This window comes from Podarcis tiliguerta (assembly GCF_965153285.1).
Source record: "Podarcis tiliguerta genome assembly, chromosome: 11".
Classification (NCBI taxonomy): domain Eukaryota; kingdom Metazoa; phylum Chordata; class Lepidosauria; order Squamata; family Lacertidae; genus Podarcis; species Podarcis tiliguerta.
Window position 1 is genome coordinate 52,151,769 of NC_139544.1, and position 22,505 is coordinate 52,174,273.

At 45.8% G+C, this 22,505-nt stretch overlaps 1 protein-coding gene across 3 annotated transcripts in view; it reads right to left on the reverse strand.

The window, feature by feature from the left end:
- The window catches only part of DCC (DCC netrin 1 receptor), a gene marked incomplete at its 5' end in the record, with an annotated part of 926,289 nt that extends 904,895 nt beyond the window's left edge, over window positions 1–21,394 (reverse strand). For 2 of the 3 annotated variants that reach the window (XM_083402635.1, XM_083402634.1), the window contains one exon: window positions 20,574–21,394. In XM_083402635.1, the coding sequence (XP_083258761.1) occupies window positions 20,574–20,664 (91 nt within the window). Of the gene's footprint in view, window positions 1–19,934; window positions 19,948–20,573 lie in introns of those variants that run through there. The other variant, XM_083402636.1, reaches the window with a different exon arrangement.
- Between the last annotated feature and the right edge of the window lie 1,111 nt (window positions 21,395–22,505).

Below are 22,505 nucleotides of genomic sequence, written 5' to 3' on the forward strand. Positions count from 1 at the left end.
AAATAACCTCTCCTATTCATTTAAATCCATCCAACAGGTTGCATTTTCCAGTTGCCAGTGCTATCTATCCAATATGGAACTAGGTTAGTTGGAGGGATCCAACACAGAGCAGAGTCCACAGGTAGTATTCACTAGACACATAGCAAAAAGGGAATTTCTCCAAGAGAAATTGGGCATTCTCAACTATTATTCCTGTACATACATTATACACCTGAGGACCATGCATACCTGCCCTACAATGGACCTGAAATGTTGCATTTGTGGGAAACTTTGCAAGGACAATGCACTTTTTTTCTAAAACGAAGAGTAGTTTTTTAAAAGCTCTCATGAGAATATTGACCTAATAAAGTATGAGAATAGTTTAGAAAATCAGGACCTGCAACTGAAATATTGCAATGCCATTCCCCCAAGTTACCAGTGTGGTGTAGTAGTTAAGAGCGGTGGACTCATAATCTGGTGAACCGGGTTCAATTCCCCACTCCTCCACATGCAGCTGCTGGGTGACCCTGGGCCAGTCACACTTCTTGAAGTCTCTCAGCCTCACTCACCTCACAGAGTGTTTGTTGTGGGGGAGGAAGATAAAGGAGATTGTTAGCCACTTTGATACTCCTTCGGGTAGTGATAAAGCGGGATATCAAATCCAAACTCCTCTTCTTCTTTTTTTCCAACTGACACACAACATTCCATGGCTACCGAGCATGCTCAGTCCTCATTGGGCTAAGTTGTTCTGTTTTGGTTTAACTTTGCAAACCTTAGGTTTCTCAGAACCTGCTGACACATCTTTCATTTCCCCCCCAGCGCTCCCATTTTGGCTCAATGTCTGTTGGCACTCCCGACCCGAGTTCAGAGTTATTAGATTAGATTGCTAATCTAGCATTTCATGGCACCACCCCAGGTTCTGCCTTTTAATCAGCAATGCTTCTGCAGTATCATTTTTCTGCTGTAGGTGATATCTTGCATTATGCTTGCACAGAAAACAACAGCAAGGTTAAGACAAGCCCTGCTGGATCAGATCCATCTAACCTAGCATCTCGTTTCTAACAGTGACCAGCCAGATGCCTCTATGAAGCCCACAAAGCTTTAACTCTTTCCTTGCCAGCTGGACTAAGCATCTTGGCTTTGCTAAAGCAGCTGTGCTCGTATTAAGGAGATTATTAACCTCACAGTCGGGGAGATTTTGTGAATGTCAGCTGTCTTGCATCTTATCTGCTGTGTAGGGAATTTGTCAGGTCCCAGCATTACGTCGTTGAAGTATTAGTTATATCTTGATTGCAGGCATAATTGAGTTGTATCATATTAATAAAGTTCCATATTAATTCAGCGGCCGTGCTTCTGAGATTGCCAGCATGAGGAACGGTCCACCCACAAATTCACATGGGAAAAAGCCAGGGATTGTTTTAATGCTTAAAATTAGCACTTTCGCCTCTTGCTCTGACATTTTCTTCCCCCTCTTGCTTAAATGTGCGTGCTGGCTTTGAGCCACCCAAATCCCTTGGCAGGGTTGCTTTGTCTCAGATTGTCTTGATGAATTGGGAGTAAAAAATGTTGGGTTTTTTTATCTTAATCATGCATTGAAATGAATGCACTGGGATTTTTTTATTTTAAAAATACAAAATCTGCTTAAGCTTAAGTGTCATTTAGTGTTAATTCTTAAACTATTGCTGAACGGGGCCCAAAAAAACTGAAAAAAGAAGATTCCCTCTGTTGCTGAAGCTGAGGAGTAAGTGAGAATCGTTATGTAGCCAAAATGGCACCACCCATGAAGACAAGGTAGGAGACGAATCCTGCCCTTGCACAGAAAAAGGCTGAAATATTATATGCCTGGCTCACCCAGACCAATTACTACTATTACTACTACTAACAACAACAACAACATCAACTCTACTCTACTCTACTCTACTCTACTATACTACAAAGTAGCCCAGGGCAGCAAACATAACAATAAAATAAAGGTAAAGGGACCCCTGACCATTAGGTCCAGTTGGGGACGACTCTGGGGTTGGGCGCTCATCTCGCTCTATAGGCCAAGGGAGCTGGCGTTTGTCCGGAGACAGCTTCCGGGTCATGACTAAGCCACTTCTGGCGAACCAGAGCAGCGCATGGAAACGCCGTTTACCTTCCTGCCAGAGTGATTTATTTTTCTACTTGCACTTTGAAGTGCTTGCAAACTGCTAGGTTGGCAGGAGCAGGGACCGAGCAATGGGAGCTCACCCTGTCGCGTGGATTTGAACCACCGACCTTCTGATCATGCAGCCCTAGGCTCTGTGGTTTAGACCACAGTGCCACCCATGTCCCTTCCAATAAAATTTCTACAAACAATTACAATAGATAGGGAGACTAGTAAAGATCTTTACTGAAAATGCTTGTCTTCAGGATGTGCCAGGAAGACAACAGAGGCAGCACCTGTCTAATCTTTAATGTGAGGGAGTTTGTGCAAGATATGAACATTCAGTGTGCAGGCCAGGGCCAGCTCAATACAGTTGGTTGGTTGGTTGGTTGGTTGGTTTAGTTAGTATTGGGACCACCGGAGAAGGTGCTCTCCCCAGCTACGTAACAGGAAATCATTCCACATATGATAGTACGAAATAGCACAAGTTCAGAACAATTAAAATTCCATACCAACTTGGGAGGGTGTTTACAGTCCAATCCAACTAAGTTCTGCCTGGTGATACTGGACACTCAGCCTGTGTGGATCTGAAGTAGAGTATTTCACAAAGGTGAATTGTCGAAGAGCAAGGAATATTGATGGATGTATAAGGTTAAGATGCCATTATGATTCTGGATCATGATATTTCCAGTACCAGACTCCAAACTTACTACAGGAATATCTGTTCAATCTGATGTCAGTTTGACTGCTTGCTGGGCTAGAACAGATATTACACCTGTGAAGGTAAAAGGTAAAGGACCCCTGGACGTTAACGTCCAGTCAAAGGCAACTATGGGGTTGTGACACTCATATTGCTTTCAGGCCAAGGGAGCAGGCGTTTGTCCACAGACAGCTTTCCGGGTCATGTGGCCAGCAGGACTAAACCGCTTCTGGTGCAATGGAACACCGTGACAGAAACCAGAGCACACAGAAACACCGTTTACCTTCCCACCTATTTATCTACTTGCATTGGGGAGCTTTCAAACTGCTAGGTTAGCAGGAGCTGGAACAGAGCAACGGGAGCTCACTCTGTCACTGGGATTTGAACCGCCGACCTTCTGATCAGCAAGCCCGAGGCTCAGTGGTTTAGACTACAGTGCCACCTGCGTCCCTGTATGTTCATCGGAGAGGGTACTACAACAACCCAGGTTTAGGCCCTGGGAATTGGAGCACAGGATTTTTGCAATGGGGGGGGGCGGTTCTTCATTGTGTCTTCTAAATGATGCTCCAACGCCCTGGCCCAGGACACTTTGGCATCTGAGGGGAACTGCAAAATGACCCCCACCCCGCCCTGCCACAGGAGAAGGGCAGAGCGAAGGGTCACATCAGGAACAAAGGGGGAATAAAAATCTACTTCAGGATCCACTGCCCCATGACCCTACTGCCTGAGGTGGTCACCTCACCTTGCCTCATGGGAGGGCTGGACCCTGGTGCAGACTCCTATCTGCATGTGGTGATAGGAAGAAACAGGAAGACCAGAACAGCCTCTGTAAAGGGCATGCCTCTGAAGGCATGGATTCAACCATCCCTCAGCCATTCTTCTTCAGGTGCAGATCCTTTCCTTCAGGTTTTCTCCACCTGAGAAGTGGGAGTTTTGGAGGCACAGACTAGACTTGCTGACAGCTGTCCCAGTCTGTGCCTTCAAGGGCTCCTAGTCAACAGCCAATGAGGAGAACCCAGAAGGCCCATCCACTACCTTCACACAAAACTTTGTTTTGTGGGGTCTAAGCAGACTCTTGCCTTGCTGCCCCAAGCCCAATTCTAGCAGTTGACTGAGCTGATGTGATGAAATGTTCATCAATGTAACTGCTGGGATGGGGAAAATCTTTCAGTCTTTTACAGGCAGATCTGTTATTGTGAGAAGAGAACACGGTCACTTAGCTTGGCAAGAGTCTCAAAAAGCAGCTGGCCAAGATAATCAAGGATGAAACTGGGTTGCTGGGAAGTGCAGGGAGGGGATATTGTTTTGTTTGTTATTATGGGATGTATTGGGGGTGTTTTATATTGTAAACTGTCCAGTGAACTTCAGATGAAAGAAGAGATATAGAAATTTAAAGAATATATTGAGCTATTAGTTACCAGGCAGAAAGCATGGGGTGGGGATTGTGAGGGATTGCAGATAACTACCTCAGTTTTGGGGGAGCAGTTGGATTTGTGCAGAAACAAGCAGAGTTGGATCTGTTTATAACATCTCACAATTAAAGAGAAACACAGGATTCCATGTGAAGAGTTATTGGGACTAATCTGGCAGGAAGGATGTCATAGAAAGCTAAGAAGACTTACCCATCAAGAAGCTAGATGAGAACTTCATTGTATCTCTGAAGCACGAACCAAACAGCAGCAGGAGACTGCCAGTTCCACCCAGATACAACTAACTCCAGTGCCATCTATTGACACTAAAATATATAATGGCAGGAAGGAACATATGAAACTGTATAATAGTGGGATAGATTGTCAGCCGGCCTTCCCACAGTCTACCATTTCAGATTGAGAACAAGTGCTTTTTGCAACTGAGCCAGAAGAACATCTCAAACAGTATGCCAAAAAAAAAAGTAAGCGGGGCCAATGCAGCCTTCCCCATCCTGCCGATATGCAGTTTTCAACTACTGCTCCTATCAGCCCCAGCTAGAATGGTCAGGAGTTCTAGGAGTTGTAGTCCAAACCTTCTGGAAGGCACTAGTTTGGGAAAACATGGACCAGTCTATGGATGATAGGGTTGCTACCCGTCCCTAGAAAAACGTGATAGTCCTTTTCTTTCTTTCTTTTTTAGAGAAAAGTGTCCCCTGTCCTGTTTAGACTTCACACAGTATGCCTTTTTTCATGTATTCAGGCTCATCCTCATCCTCATAACTGGGTGGGTATAGAGTGGATCCGGTGGGAGGAGGTGTTTGAGAAAGAGAGTTTTTGTGCAGGGTGGGTTGTAGAGAGTGAGAGAGGGGCTTTGCAGTGCAAGGGCCTGCTACCATGGAGTCTTGGGTTTTATATAGGTAGGAGGTGTGCTGGGTGCATTGGGGAGCAAGAGGGAGTGGGTTGCAGCAGCACAGGTCTGTTCCAGTGCTGGTGGAGAGAGATTTCTTTTAGCACTTGCAGAAGGGGCAGGTGGTCAGACTTGGAGTGCAAGAGATAGGGTTGGCCAATGCGCTTGCTCTGGTGGAGAGCAGAAGAGTTTGCAATAAAACACTATAGCCCCCATGTGCCATTGTAATGGATTGCTTTGAAGAAAAGTATTTTTTAGTTCCTTAATTTCCCCCCAACCTGTCCCATATTTTGCCTCACCTTTCCTTTATTATGCCCAATCAAAGATGGCAACCCTAATAGGTGATGTTTAGCTAACTTTTGCTCAGAGCAGACCTATTGAAATTAATTGACCCAACTTATTCATGTAAATTGGGATGTGGGTGGTGCTGTGGGTTAAACCACAGAGCCTAGGACTTGCCGATCAGAAGGTTGGTGGTTCGAATCCCCGCAACAGGGTGAGCTCCCATTGCTCTGTCACTGCTCCTGCCAACCTAGCAGTTCGAAAACACATCAAAGTGCAAGTAGATACATAGGTACCACTCTGGTGGGAAGGTAAGCAGCGTTTCCGTGTGCTTAGAAGCGGCTTAGTCATGCAGGCCACATGACCCGGAAGCTGTACGCCGGCTCTTTCGGCCAATAAAGTGAGATGAGCACCGCAACCCCAGAGTCAGCCATGACTGGACCTAATGGTCAGGGGTCCCTTTACCTTTACGTTTTATTCATGTAAATTAATTTCAATGAATCCACCCTGAGTAAAACTTAGTTTATACCACCTCGTATCTGTTTATGGCAGCTATTGTGAGCTGCCTACCTGCAGTCAAAACAAAATTAAAAAAAATTCCTTCCAGTAGCACCTTAGAGACCAACTAAGTTTGTTATTGGTATGAGCTTTCGTGTGCACGCACACTTCTTCAGAACCAGCCTGCAGGCTTTTGTCTGCCCCCTGTCTCCATCGGCAACTTTGTTGGCCCCGAAAGCACCAACCAATTTTTTCTGCAGTGAGTGGCATCTAAGTCCAGCCCATGGCAACAATCGGAAGGAAAATTGCATCCTTTCTGCTCTTCAGATGATCAATCTGAAGAGCAGAGAGGACCCTTGAGAGGTATTCTAGTGTGGCTGCTATCAATGTAAGCTAGAAAATCACTTGTTAAGCACTCACCTTATCCACAATCATGCTAAGTGGCCTTCAGCAAGCCACTACTTGCGATCAGCATCAACACTTGGTACCCCGGGCAGTTTCTGATGCCCTTGTACCCTAGCAGGGTTCACAGGAGATGATACCTTCCCTTTGGGCTTCCCATCAGGCATCGTGGTCACCAATGTGCCATTTTGATTTCCCTTGGGTTACACTACATCAGGCACTCTCGGGCATCATGGGAAATCAAAATGGCAGCTCCCAAGCACTCATGGAGTACAGCTGCCACCACCATGTAAATCCAGGAGGACCAGTTGCTGAAAACCATGGGGAGATGGCTCTTGTGTTCATGTTCTGCTCTTGTGTTTCCCACAGACATCTGGCTGGTCATTGTGAGAACAGGATGCTGGTCTAAATGGGTCACTGGCCTGATTCAGCAAAACTCTTCTTATGTTCCTATCAACCTAAGAGGGGGTTCATCCACCAAGGGATAGTTTGCACATGGCCCCTTCAAACCCAGAGCCAGCCTGGACCACAAAGTCTCTGCCTCAGACACCTATCTACATATTGTGATTCACAATGCAAACTTATCTGACAGGGCTCTCATAAGGAATATTCTGTTAGTTACAATGTTTGTGTCATCACCCTCCAACATTTCTCCGATGAAAATAGGAACCTCCTATTGAGTAAAAGTGGAATATTTCGGGATCAAATCAGAAACCGGGACTGCTTCTGGGCTTCTGTAAATCTGGGACTGTCTCTGGAAAATGGGAACTCTTGGAGGGTATGTTATGTGCTGTGTTTCTGACTGGAATCAATGGCGTCTCACCCCGTCTCAAATATACAGGCCATAGCTCAGTGAAGTACCTACTTGGCTTGCAGAAAGACTCTGGTTCAATCCCTGGCGACTGCAGGTAGGGCTGGGAATTACCTCTGCCTGAAACTCTAGACAACTAGAATCATAGAATCATAGAATCATAGAGTTGGAAGAGACCACAAGGGCCATCGAGTCCAACCCCCTGCCAAGCAGGAAACACCATCAGAGCACTCCTGGCATATGGTTGTCAAGCCTCTGCTTAAAGACCTCCAAAGAAGGAGACTCCACCACACTCCTTGGCAGCAAATTCCACTGTCAAACAGCTCTTACTACTGCCAGTCCATTGTTGACAATACTTAGGGTTGCCATACATCTTGGAAATCCCAGAAATGTCTTCTGGGGGGCCTGCATGCCCATCCGGGGGGATTTTTACAATTTTAAGCAAATGTCTGGGTCTTGACAGGGGGTGGTGGTTAAAAAATGCCTGCATGCGGGCAGCTCGGGTTCAGACTCAGACACCAGCAGGGGGTACCCAGGCTCTGTCTCTGTTTCAGGCTCTTGTGTGGGTGGCTCTAGCTCAACAACTTTTTTTGTCCAGATTTTTACTTTGGAAATATGGCAACCCTGCAATGCTGAGCAACTTGGACCAAGAGTCTGGCTCTGTACAAGATGGTTTCCTATGTTATAGGATGATAACACTTTGAACCCAGTTTTCTTACCATTCTAATATGACAGCAGTATAAATGTGATAGGTAAAGGGACCCCTGACCATTAGGTCCAGTCGTGGCCGACTCTGAGGTTTCGGCGCTCATCTCGCTTTACTGGCTGAGGGAGCCAGCGTACAGCTTCCGGGTCATGTGGCCAGCATGACTAAGCCGCTTCTGGCGAACCAGAGCAGCGCACGGAAACACCGTTTACCTTCCCGTCGGAGCAGAACCTATTTATCTACTTGCACTTTGACGTGCTTTCAAACTGCTAGGTTGGCAGGAGCAGGGACCGAGCAACAGGAGCTCACCCCATCACGGGGATTCAAACTACCGACCTTCTGATCAGCAAGCCCTAGGCTCTGTGGTTTAACCCACAGCGCCACCCATGTCCCTTATATAAATATGATAGCAACATGCAATTCACCTTATTTATTTAAAACCTCCATGCCACCCTTCAGTTCATAATTTCCCAAAGTTGATTTACAGTGGCTCATAAACACAGCCATAGCCAACCAACGGTAGAGCACAATTCATATGCAAATCTCTCCTGCAAAGAAAGTTCAGAGAAGCGACAAAGAGGAAAGAGTCACACTAGTTTCACTGGAGAGATAACTCCACAGCTGTGGTGCCACCACTGAAATGGCCATTCCCTAGCAACTGCCTGCTTCTTTCGCAGGGAATCTGGGGCAGGGTTTCTAACGGTGACCTAAATGTCTCAGGAGATTGACATGTGGAAAGAAGATCCTTCAGATTACTGAGATGGTGTAAGTGGACTGCTTTGCACATTTCCATTGAGCTAAACAAATGCAAAGTATTATTATTTCATTCCAACTGAATTACACCTGTCTCAATAAAAGGAAGATAGGCAAGGTGTTCTTTAAATACTATCCCAGATGTAGGGTTCTATTATTCCCTGATTAAACCATTTGTATGTGTAAAGATTCCCCCACCTCTAAATAAAATAAAATACTGCTTTTCTTTCACTGCCTCCATTTCCCTTTTAGCAATCTTTTAGTGTGTTTTTGTACCAGGTACAAAATTTGATTGCTACATTTACAATATTCTTTTAAAAGCTTCCTCTGTTTGACAGCCAATTCCCCCCCCCCCTTCTCCCCAGTTGCTTTGGGCAGTCACTTCGCACAGTATTCATTTTTCCTGTATTTTTATTCTTAAAAAAAAAATAGCAGCATATATTGGCATCCCCATTGGCAAATGGTTACTATCAGTGCAGACAGTGACAGACATTTAATTGTGTGATTTATTGTGTCTCTCTGTAACCGCAGATTCCTTTACAGTTCATACATCTATAAATGAGATGGTGCAACAGTTTTAGATTATCCCACTGTAACACGAAGGCTTACACATCAAGCCTTAAACTGACAAACACCATTTAAAAGCGGGGTGGAGGGGGAGAGATTCCGATAGGCCTGCCGTTATCTGTTCCGTTATCTCATTCGAAAATAATATACTCTCCTTTATCAGGATCTTTGTGATGGAAATGTAAAGCTATGATGTATGCCTCTGCACCGCTGTTGCTTTCCAAGGGGGATAAACCACATTCTTCTTTCTCCGCCTCTGGGTCCATAGAAATGCAAGCTTGCGCCGCCTCAAATAAAGACATTTAGCGTGAGCTGCAATTATTGGCATGCAGCCCATGTGTTTTTCCCTACAACGACGATGGGGAACCTGAGGCCCTCCAAATGTTGTTGGACTTCAATTCCCATTGTCATGAACTGGAAGGACAATGGGGTGGCGAGGAAGAAGATCTCCACAAGGGGTTTAGCTGAGACTGGGACCCCCCGGGGCAAGCCGGGGATGGGAAAGGATGGATTGGGTTTCTGGAAAATATATATGGGATGGCAGAGGATGGCGAGGGGATGGGGTCAGCATGCAGGGACCAGAAGAGGAGGACACCTTATCAAAGCCAGAGAGAGACCCGCATCTCCATGAACAAAGTGGGCTCTAAGGTGTTGGGAGCAGTGGCAGAACAAACCAATCAGGCACCTGGGGTAGGACCAGTGGCGTAGCGTGGGAGATACAGGGGGTGCCGGCCACACCGGGTGCAACATCTGGGGGGGGGGCGCTCGCACTCGCAGCTCTCTGCCCCTACCTGGCTCCACGAGTCAGGGGGTGCAAATTACTTGCCTTGCCCTGGGTGCTGACAACCCACACTACGCCACTGGGTAGGACACATACCCTGCACCCAGAGGCAGGGCCAGCCAGGGAAGGATGCTCTGCAGGTCCTCCAAGGAGTCCTCCTGCCTCCTCCACTCAGCTGCCCTACAGCTGAGGGGGAGGCAGCAGGCAAATAGTTTGGGGCAGCAGGGAGAGACGAGTGGCTCAGGCACGCTGCAGGCCCTGCAGTGAGTGCCACCCAGCATTTTGTCCCCCCTCAGTGGTGACACCCTGGGCGGTACGCCCCCACCACACACCCCTTCTTCCACCCCTGGTTGGGAGTAGTGGGAGGCTGAGGCAGGCAAAATCCCAGGTCAGGGGGAAAACAATGCTGCTCAGGGTTGTAAAGACTGCGGAGAGAATAATTGGGTGCACTCTTCCCACCTTGGATCAAATCTATGCTTCCAGGTGTCATAAGAAAGCTGCAGAGATAGTGCAGGATAGTGCACACCCCGGATATGATCTCTTTCAGCTTCTGCCTTCTGGAAGAAGGTACAGGGCTATAAAGACTAGGACTAGCCGCCTGAGAAACAGTTTCTATCCAAATGCAATTTTGGTTTTAAACGCAGTGTAAGGTAGTCTCTGCGGGAGTATATTGTATTTAATTATGGGGTGTCAGAGTTTTTAGGGGGTTAACCAGGCTGGGATAGCTAGGATAGCAGGCTTGTTGGTTTTTGAATGTCTGATGTAGATTTCTTCAATTTTGTTGTTCTGCATGAGACAATGACAATAAAGATTATCGTATCGTATCACAGCTCAGGGAGGAGGTGTGTGATTCTTCATCTGGAGTATGCTCAGAACAGGTGAGGGTCGCAGGCCTCCCAGCCCAGATGCTGCAATCAACATGCAAGGTATAAAAGGGAAGCAGAGCTGAGGGGCTGGGACTGCTCAACTCCCCATGTTGATGGCATGGGCGTAACCAGTATATATGCTGGGGGGGGGGCAGAACCTCAGTTAGTTAAGTATTTGCACTGATTTACTTGATGGGGGGGGGGGAGTGGCAGCAATCTATATTGAGGGTATATCTGCAACAGAGATGTGGAATTTCAGTGGCAGTTTCCCTCTGTTTGGTACTTGTTAGCCGGTCACCTGCTTACAAATTATTTTTAAGTGTTGCCAACCTCATAAGAAATGAAACATCAAAGTAGATTTCATCACATTGCTAGTTGAAGCCAGCTATATCTTATGGAAAATCACTAGAGCACTCATATTAAAGGACTTCAGGGGAGATAGATTAGAGAGCAAAACCCAAGGCACAAAGGCATTTTGGACACACATTATGCATTTCTGGAAGAAAATCTGGAAAAGGCATACATTTTTATGAACTTTTTGTTCATTTGGCACAAAGAATTTGCTGATTTATTGAAGTCAATGCATGTAGTTTTCCGCCTCCTGTTTCCCTTTCCTCCAGCTCACTTCTCCTTTATCTACCCTTTTGTCAGAATCTTATCTCTTAGTCACTGACCTATTCTGCCTCTTCCCTCAGCCACGCTGCTTTTGGACACCTTATCCCTTAGCTTCTTTATCTGAGGTTCCTGCTTCCAGGGGGTTGGATTGGATGATCCCTGGGGTCCCTGCCAGCACTATGACTCTACGATCTTCTTGGGACACTCTCCTGTCTCCCCACCCCCACCGGGCCCAGTTCTCAGCCAGCCCATCTTTTGAACCCATATGAAGTTTTCATCCCAGCCATACTGACAACTTTCTATTGCCTCAGAGAAAGTGGACTGCAAACATTCCACACCACAACACCATTCAGTATCCAAGCCTTCACCACCACAAGTGCAACACAATATAGAATCTATATTACATTATAGACTAATCTCAGAATGACTTTTCTATTTTTCTCTCGCTCCCCAAGTGCAATGTTTACTCCTGACTAATGTATCAACAGTAAATGCTGTAGCCAGCAATTATGCAATAAACAATAAAGGAAAATATAAATAAATGTTTGAACAATCTCATAATCTTTCTCTTAGGCACCACAAATTATCCAGCCCAACAGAGCAAGTTCCTCACAATCAAAATGGTGAACCCGATTCTGACCTCACCATTATTTAAATCGCAAGGCATGTCGATTGTCTACACCTGATTTACATAGCTGTAAAACCAGAGAAGCAGTCATCAGAATATGACCCAAAATTGTTTCTGTTTTTATACACAGGAGAAAAAAAATCCACTTAATGTTCCACCCCAGGGATTATTTTAATATAGTCAAGTGATGTTTTTGTGTCTTTGGTTAATTGAGGACATCTCTGTGGAGTTTTGTTAATATTCTTTTTATTCAGACAACATCAACATTTCCCAATATTTCCATCTATTTACTTTCCAACAAATAAGATTATTTCCCAGATTGGACCAATCTATGGCTCCTCCCCACCCACTGTAGTCAAATACAAATATTCAAGTCATAGCTTTCTTTCACAATCTACTTTGCATTACCTCTCCAGCTATGTGAAAGCAATATTTTTCCACTTAGACCAATGTGCCCAAGGGGCCAAGAGATAAATCCTGTTTGTTTACATGATCTGCATGCATTTATGATTATTTGAAATGACATACATCAGTATCGGCTGGCAGGATTCAGAAAAGAGAACATGCTGATTGGATGAGTGTATAGTTAAAGGGTTGATGCTTTTGAATTATGGTGCTGGAGGAGACTCTTGAGAGTCCCATGGACTGCAAGAAGATCAAACCTCTCCATTCTTAAGGAAATCAGACCTGAGCGCTCACTGGAAGGACAAATCCTGAAGCTGAGGCTCCAATACTTTGGCCACCTTATGAGAAGAGAAGACTCCCTGGGAAAGACCCTGATGTTGGGAAAGATTGAGGGCACAAGGAGAAGATGGTTGGACAGTGTTCTCGAAGCTACCAGCATGAGTTTGACCAAACTGCGGGAGGCAGTGGAAGACAGGAGTGCCTGGCGTGCTCTGGTCCATGGGGTCACGAAGAGTCAGACACAACTAAATGACTAAACAACAACAATAGTTAAAGGGTAGCCAAACATGGCATCTATCTAGTAGAATGGAGTTGATCTCGGGAGATCCAAGTTCAAATCCCAGCTGTGAAACTCTATGTGACATTAATAATAATAATAATAATAATAAATTTTATTTTTATCCTGCCCTACCCGGCCAAAGCCGGGCTCAGAGCGGCTAACATCATATAAATAAGACAATATGCATAATACAATATACAATATGCAAATAACATTCAACATTCATTAAAATAATATAGAATAATATTAAACACCAGCATTTCAGGATTAAACAGGAATCCACTCTTAACAGTTACAATAAGCGATTTCTGAACTCTATTCAATAAAACAACAGCAAGCCACAGTGCACAACATAATACAAGACAAAATGAGAACCAGAGACTGGAGGGCGGGGCAAGGCAGGTGGAAGGAGGCCTTGCCTAATGGAATTTCTCCCCTCGCAGTTCTTCCTCCAGGCACAACTTGCTTATGAGGAGTCCCGGGGCCAGGGGGTGGGGCAAAGCAGGTGGAAAGAGGGTCAATCACAACACTTATGAACTGGAGATATATGAGCCTCCCATGCCTTATGTTAAATTGGGTCAAAAATAAACCAAGCACCATAATCTCCTCTACCAGCTTCCCAAACCACCTACCCCAGGCTTCCTCAACCTCAGCCCTCCAGATGTTTTTGCTCTACAACTCCAATGATCCCTAGCTAGCAGGACCAGTGGTCAGGGATGATGGGAATTGTAGTCTCAAAACATCTGGAGGGCTGAGGCTGAATAAGCCTGATCCTATCCAGTATGAACTGGGCCACAACTGAGTTCAGCAATATGAGCACGTCTGCGAAGGATAAAATGAGACCAGCATGATCTCATTTGAATTCAAAAACCTGCAGTTAAGGATTGGATTTTGATCCAAGATTCACACCTTTTGATTTATTTATTTTTAAAGTGCATTGATTGTCACATTACGTTTTTACATAGTAGTGATTATAGCATGATTTTTTTTAAAAAAAAGAATGTGACAAGCCATGCAAGCACTTTATATCTAGCAAGTACCAGAACCAGGAAAACAATTTTATTGGATTTAGCCATATGCACACATTTACTTAATGATCCTTACAACGGCGCCTTTCCACTCTAAGTACAGTTTGCAAAATCACTTGCGACACTCTTTTCTTAAGGCAGAGGAAGTAGCCACAGGGGAGTGGGGTGGGGGATGTAATGAAGTCATTTTGTTTTCTATGGAAGGAAAGTAAGGCACCATTCTGACTATTTCCAAGCAGCGGGGAAACACTTCATAAAGGCATTGCCCCCCGCCCCCAACTCCTGTAAAAATGATGTGTGCAGCAATCAAGCATTTCAGGAGAGTCAAAGGATGTGATTATTTCCCGCATCAGCGTTGCTTCTTGAGCTGTGTTGTCATGGCAAGGGAATCAAGCATAGCAGTTGACTCTACAGAATGGTCACTATCAGAGTGGATTGAGAAGCAGAGGAGAGGACTTCAAGTTAACACTTGTTTAGCACTAAGGGGTGTTAAAAGCATTTGCATGCCTTATATCTTGGTAATCCTCACAGCAAGCTAGTAAGGTAGCAATTCACAGTGGGGCAGCCTGTTGACCAGTTACTGGAGTGGAGGAGACCCACAAGGGTACACAAAGATGCTCAAAATTATTATTATCTAGGCTCAACACATTTCAGCTGAAACCTTTGCCAGGTGTATTGGGTGATATCTAAGTCAAGGATGGGGAACCTGTGGACTTGCAGATGCAGTTGTTGGACTGCAACTCCCATCAGCCACCACGATCCATGGGCAGGGATGATGGGACCCTGCCCAAGAACATCTGAAAGGTCACAGGTTTCCCATCCAGTGGGAAAGTCCATTGATTTCAATGGGTCTGTTAGGAGTATGAGTAACGCTGAGTTTCACCATTGTAAAATAGATTTTAAGAAATAAAATAAAGGCCTCTTCCTTCCCACCCTTTCTTCTTTTCCACCCATGGCCCCACTTAGCTCCTGACAGCAGCCACAATGAGCTGCTTCCCACACTGAACAGATGTCATCTGAAAAGCCTAATCAACAAAGGATCTGTGTGGTTGCAGAGGTGTATATAGGGTTTGATGGAATTATTCTGAAAGATCACCAAGCAAGGTGCAATTTGTTGAAGACGACTTATCATCAGCAGAGCTTATGGCATTCTTAGTATCCTCTTCCAAAAAGGAAAAGAAAGAAAGAAAGGAAAACTGTATCATCCCTTCAATTTAAAGTATGTATGTTAGAGAAGCTTTGTCACAAAGCAGGATGAATGGAATGTTATATATCAGGTGTGGACTGGCAGGGGCTGATGGGAGTTGGAGTCCAGGTTTTGGAGGGTACCATATTGGTTACCGCTATTGTATACCATGAGATCACATGTCCCATGCCAGTTGAGTCATGAAGCATGCTTGGAGAGGCAGAAATAGATTCTGCTAAACTCACCAGCACAAACAGGAATGTTTTTTTGTTTTACAGATGTACCACCTCAAAATCGGGGGGGGGGGGGGAGTGCACTGAAATGTCATTTCTGACTGTTAACTTACTCATAAAACTGCCAGCACAAAAAGCAAATCTATTCACATGAATGTGTAGCATAGGAAGATACAGCAGCAATAGAGCTAGACTTCAGCTAAAAGCTCAGTGTCATTTCCCAGATGTGCACAGTCTCCTTTTAATCTAAGCCATAAGAGAACATCTCTGGGAAATGGCATTTGAGTTACAATACATCTGAGCACTACAAGCTTGGGCACATTTATATTTCTAACCAAGTAATTCTGAACTACTGAATAATTCTGAACTCTAAAGAAGCAGAACCAAAGCAGACCAGCTGGGATGTTTGGTCTGGAACGGGTTTTTTGCTGAGCAGAGCTCAACAGCTGACTACTGGATAAACCCACCACTGTTCCCTTCACTAATGCTAAGGCAATGGCAAAGCAACTGAAAATGAAGAGGCAATAATATTGGCACAGGAAGGATGGGGTAAAATCAGGCCACTCAAAGATAACAGGGGAATTTAGATCTTAAGAACCAGATGAATTGATATAGCCATTCAGGAATATCATTGGCATAGTTCATTAAGACTTTCCTCCATTGCAGTACAATAACTGATAAGTCAGATCCATCTACCAGCCTTTATGAGATGGTTATAGATGATGCAGACAGCTACAGAAATGAGAGGGTGATGAAAACTCTAGAATATTATTGTAAAGCAGTAAAAGGTAAAGGTAAAGGGACCCCTGACCATTAGGTCCAGTCGCAAATGACTTTGGGGTTATGGCGCTCATCTCACTTTACTGGCTGAGGGAGCTGGTGTACAGCTTCCAGGTCATGTGGCCCGCATGACCAAGCCGCTTCTGGCAAACCAGAGCAGCACATGGAAACACCGTTTACCTTCCAGCCAGAGTGGTACCTATTTATCTACTTGCACTTTGACGTGCTTTTGAACTGCTAGGTTGGTAGGAGCAGGGACTGAGGAACAGGAGCTCACCCCATCACGGGGATTCGAACCGCTGACCTTCTGATCAGCAAGCCCTAGCCTCTGTGGTATAAACCACAGCACCACCTGCATCCTCCTTGTAAAGCAGTGGTGGAGCTCAATTAGAATCATGACTTGGTGCCAATCCCAATGAATATCTGAACATTTCAGAAAAGCTAATGAGCCTCCTATTGGATGGAATACATATTGCAGAACCAAAACAATGCCAGTCACTATATCTACAGATTCTTTTCCATACTCCCCTGTACCGATCTCAGGTTGGGATTCACACAAACACATTTGTTACCTTATGACTGTGACATTGAAGAGGTGATTTGTAAAAGAGGCATGGCACCTCGACAATGTGAGCAGAACTTTCACACCTGACATCACCTCAAAACACACAGTACTTCTCAATGGAGGCAATTCGCACATCCAGCTGAATGTCATTGAGCGATAGGTTGCCAAATGATGAGCTATTGAGTGATATAAAACGCAAGTGTGAGTTAGCCATCAATAGTGGCATCCACCTCGTGAGCTGCAGATCTTGTTTAATTAGAAGACTTACTCAGTTCAAACTCCTACAGACATCCAGAGAAGGTTTTGTTACATCCGCAAACTGGAATGTCTCATACGATGAGTAGGGTAACTTTTTACATAGCTCTATGCTGACTAACATCTCAGTCCAAAACACAAGCCCAGAAATTAAGATTGGATCATTAAACTCCGATTGAGGCAGCTGGTACTCAAGAAAACAGAGGAGATCTGAATACAGCTCAGATCATAAAGATGAACAACTCTGTGGAAGTAAACAGTGAAACTCTGTTCTGCTCATCCCACATATTACGTTTAATTTCAAAGGAACTCTTCCAAAAACCCAAACCCTGAAGGTACATTATTACTGCAATTGAATTTTGTAGCAGGCTTGTAGACTTCTCTGAAGCTATTACTCTGGAGCAGGGGGCTTTAGGATTGCAGGATTAAAAGTGCATTTTTTGTTCTTCTTTCTCACAACAATAAAGTGAAACTGCCTTACTAGAATTCCCATTTTACAGACTGGAGTTTGCGACCAATAAATAATGACCAACGTCTCCTGCCACGCACCCACACCCCAAACCACCCAATTTGAACCTATGTCTACGTCACAGAGTAGTCCCCCGTGGCATAATGGGGTGGGATCCATGCTCTTCCCTAATCAGCACAAGCTCCAACTTTCCGGCAACATTAAACCGAATGCACGGTGGCTTGCCCAAGCCATACAACACGTGTGGCAGCTCATACCACTCCACAACACAAAGGGCAACTCTTCCTGCATGTGAAATGGATGCTATGACAGACCACTGTTGATTTATATTGCACCACTTGCCGAGAATATGATTGCTCTCCTGCCCAGACACCAGGAGGTTCTCTGGCAAGGCAATGCATCCCGCTCTTTGCCTCTGCACCATAATAAGGAAGTGCGGAAGGGAAAAGGATTAAGGGTAAGAACGGGTGGGGATCTTCCTTCCACTTTCAGACAAAGGGGTCCTGGGGATTCACTTCCCCCTGAACCCCGAAGTACCCACTCTATTGTGCGGCACATAGGTTTCCAGGAAACAGTTAAATACAATCGGTAAATGCAGGGGGGGAGTGATTCCCCCCCCCAAAAAAAACCCGATCATTTCTTTATCGTCTGCGTTTCCAAACTGCAGAGCGGAGCACACCCAGTCATGCTCAGGACCCTGGGTGCACCAGACACTCTCGCTTCTGGCCCGCGAAATGGATGGAACCTCATTTGTGTGGCTGGTTTGTTCATTTGTGTTTTGTACAGAAGCATCCTTTAGGCACCTTGGAAACAATAGGAAGGGAAGCGGAAGATAAAGGACTGTGTGAAAAGGAGAAAATAACGTTTATTTCTCTTGTAACGCCAACGCTGAGCCGTGCTCGTTTTCGGAAAGAAAGTTTAAAAGGAAACACACGCGCGAATCTTGCATCTCCAAAGCAGCGCTGTGCTTTAGCTAGAAAGGGGGTAAAGGACAAAGCTACATTGTGCCGCAGATCTGTAAGCCCTTTGTTACCCATCAACAAAGTCTTTAAATGCCCTGCTGAATGGGAATTTCACCAAGCGGCAAACTGGCTACTTGGCCTTAATAAGGGCACCTCCTACTGGTCCTTTCATGGAGCGAAATCCTGCTTTCTTCCTGATCAGTCCCCTGCTAGGATGCTGAAGGGGGAGAAAATAGCTCCCGGAGGAGGGGAGGGGGAGACATTCAAGCAGATGAGCGGCTTGCCTTTGGCCTCTGCCCATTCAAGTGGCGCCCAAAGCTGCGCGTAAAACAAACAGCCCTGGGCCAAAATTTGCCTACAGGTGAAACGAGGGGAGAGGGAAAGTTTGCCTGGTCTTGACGTACAGAAACCCAGCAGCAGCAGCCCTGCCCCGTCGCCCCAGCAGTCAAGCATGCACAGAAAGCGTGGGCCACAAAGGCAAGAGGATAAAGACCCCAGTAGCAGCAGCAGCAGCAGCAGGGAGCCAAACATGCAACGCCAGTTCCTCCGAGGCGGCGAGCAAAACGTACCACCAAAATCCACAGCGAGAAAGACCGCCTTTCATGACTCCCCTTTTCACTCCCGAGCACCACAGCGTGCTCCACCTCTTCTGCTCGTCCTATAACCTGACCCCATCCTCCAGTACCTTCCCCGTACACAGATATGTGTATATATACCCGCACCCACCCACCCATTTCTGCCCACAGCCGGCAAAGATGCTTTGCAAGTCGATCATCTTTCAGAGAAAGAGCATCACACCAACATGTTTCCATGCGCCATCCGTTCAGCCGGGAACTCGGGAGAGACGCCTATTCATTACCCCATTCTGGCTGTCTCTAGCGCGCCTTGTGTGTGCATAGCGCACAGACACGCGAGCGCGCGCGCACCAAAAGAAATGAGCCTCGATGCATTTAAAAGGAGCTTCTTACGGTTCACCTGTTAAGCCTTAGACAATCAACGGAAGCGTTATCTTTCTTGGGCCCCTCTAAAGGATGACATTTCAAATATTTGCAAGCGACCGAATGTCACCGAGCAGAGTAAACTTTTCATTCTGCATTAGGCTGAAATGTTGCATTTTTGTACATTGGTGGTGGTGGTGGTGGTGGGGTCATGTTCGCTTCTGTTCTGGGTGGGGTGAGAGAAATCAGCATGCATTGTTCATCAGTGGCTTATATGACACTCCTAAGGTACGGCTGGATTTGTAGAACGTGATCCGCTCCTTCCGAGATTGCCTGCTAATGAAATGCTACTGTTGATCATCCAAAGCAAAGCAAAGGATCGCTGGAAGCGAACATCCCCCCCCCCTTGCCATCACACACCCGTCCCCAAGCCCTATTCGCTGCAAATGGCACTACTACTTTCCTCAGCACTTCCTGAGAAACCTCTGGTTTCATTCCAGGGTTTTATTTTATTTTATTTACCCTGTTCTTTCATCTCCAGCTCTTCCCAGTCTCCTGAGAAACGCTGAACAACACCATATCGCTTCCCTCTCCTCTCCGATTCAGTAACGCGACCAGCTTTCCCATTTTTAATTAGAAAAATGTGTCTGCCAAGTGCAAAGAGAGGCGTGCCCTCCAGAATATCAATCAAATGGAGTTTGGAGACACTCTACGTGAAATGTTTCCTTTTTTTCCTGCACCCTCTACCTTACGGACAACCTCTTGCATTCAACATAACAAGAGGAACAACAAGCCAAAAAAACACACACCCCACAATTTCTAAAGCTGGTGCTCTCTCAGCCCGGAAGAGCAAACCACTAAGCAGAACAGAAAAATCACACCATCATCACTTTCTGCTATATTTCCCTTTCGATTGGAGGCTTCCTTCCATCCTGACTGAATTCTCCTTAATAAAGACCAAAAGAGGATCTTCTAAATGGACTTCCCTGCCCAAGTCTCTCGCAAAGCTCACAGCAACTCATCCAGCTAGAAGGCTGTTCAGACAGCAAGAAATCACAAATCTGCAAGCATCTCTTTGAACTGTCCTGCTTCATCCATTAAAGCCAAAAGGAAGAAGGGGAAAGCAGGAGGAGGGTTGGAATAAACCCACAAATGACTTACCAGTGACTGTAAGGTCCAGAGTGATGACAAAGATCCCAAACAGCAGGAAAGCCAGTTTTGGTACCCAAACACATCCAAGGCTATTCTCCATATTTCAACCCACACCTAAGCGATATTTGGGTCCGGATCACACAGGCAACAATCCCGGCACGTCTCCACAAGCCGCTTCGGTCTCCTCCCTTTTCGATGGGGTGGTCGTGGGGTTCCCGTTAGCTCTCCCCCCCCCCCCCGCGCCACGGGCAAGGTAAGTGGGTCGGAAGGCAGAAAAAGAAAAAGAAAAAGTTAAATGTAGTCCCCAAGCCAGGAAATGTCCAGAAACTAACGAGGAAAAAGAGGTGAGGCGAGGAAAGGGTCTCCCAGCGTTTGAAAACCATCCATAGGCGCGCGCGCATACAAAAATCCTGCAAAAAAATTAAAAAGCCAAGGAAGGCGCATCAAAAGCATCGGGGCTGCTCCATCTCTGCTGGTGTACAAAGTGAAACGCAATCAGAAACGCCGACGATCCCGTGCAAGACCAAACAGCTGGGCTAGTATTGGTAATAGTGTTATTATTCCTCCTTCTTGGCTCCGCAGATGTTCGCTGCGGGGAGGGTGGCAGAGAGAGAGGGGCGGAGAAGGGGGAAGGATGCGATGGTCTCTCACTTGTTACTGGTGCTGTCCACCAGCAGTATGTGAGAGGGAAGAGTTAGAGCTGTAACGTCCATTGATCCGGAGAAGTGGAGGGCTGGGAGGGAAAACGTGGAGAGCGGAGAGAGACGCCGACTGGATCGGGGGAAGAAAAGACTCTGCTTGGGGAGCGCGAGAGAGCGAGAGACAGACTGGCGAGAGGGAGAGAGAGAAAAAGGCAGTCTGCTTTGCCTCCAGCAGCTGTATTTGCTGAGCCTACATATGAATGAGCAGGGATGCCCTCTGTAGGCAAAGCGTGGGAAGTCACTTCTCTCAATGGGCCTTAGTAATACAGCCCAGACACACGGCTGGTTGCAGTTAGGCTGGGCTGCGCCCACCCTCCGTGGTTGGAAAACTTCGCTTTGGCTCACTTGGTTCAGTGTTCAGGAAGATCTCCTGAAAGACTTTAAAGCAAGAATTGCACATCTATGTGCATGGAAGTGTGCATGGAATTATTATTATTATTATTATTATTATTATTATTATTATTATTATTATTATCATCAGGGCAAAGCATTTTGTGTATTGCTTGTCCCTTTGTGGGTTTGCTTGCTTAATCATCAGGATCCCACCTTTCTCTCACAGAGACTCGAGCTGGCTTAGGATGTAAAACCAAAAGGCCATCTACCATTTAAAACAGTTTACAACAGGGGTGCCAACTTGAATCAAATATTGGCGGGTGGCAGGTAATCTCCGCCCCACATAACTGATCACATGATGTGGTGCATGCACACCATCGGAATGGCTATGCCCATCAACTTTGGGGAGGGCAAAGACCCCCTCGGGCCCTAGGAGTTGGCGCCTACGGTTTACAATATAACACAAGCACAAGAGAGTGTTTTTTTTTTAAGGCACAAGGAAATTTACAGGAGCAGAAAGTAATATCAATGCAATGCAATGTATTTTGATGTATTTTGATGTATTTTTAATCTTTGTTGGAAGCCTCCCAGAGTGGCTGGGGAAACCCAGCCAGATGGGTGGGGTACAAATAAATTAGTAGTAGTAGTAGTAGTAGTAGTAGTAGTAGTAGTAGTATTTAAAAGCCACATTTTTATTCAGAGAGCAGTGAGTACAGGCTTTTGGAGTGGGGTGATTCCACAGGATATATATATCTCACGTTTCCCACCTACTATTCTTCAGAAGATGTGAAGATGGACGATCAACAGGGTCTCAGCTGTGGAATTAGGTGCCTGGGGAGACTTATAAGGAAGTAGTCCTCCAGATATCCAGGTCCCAGACCAGCCTGGTGCCTTCCATATGCTTTGG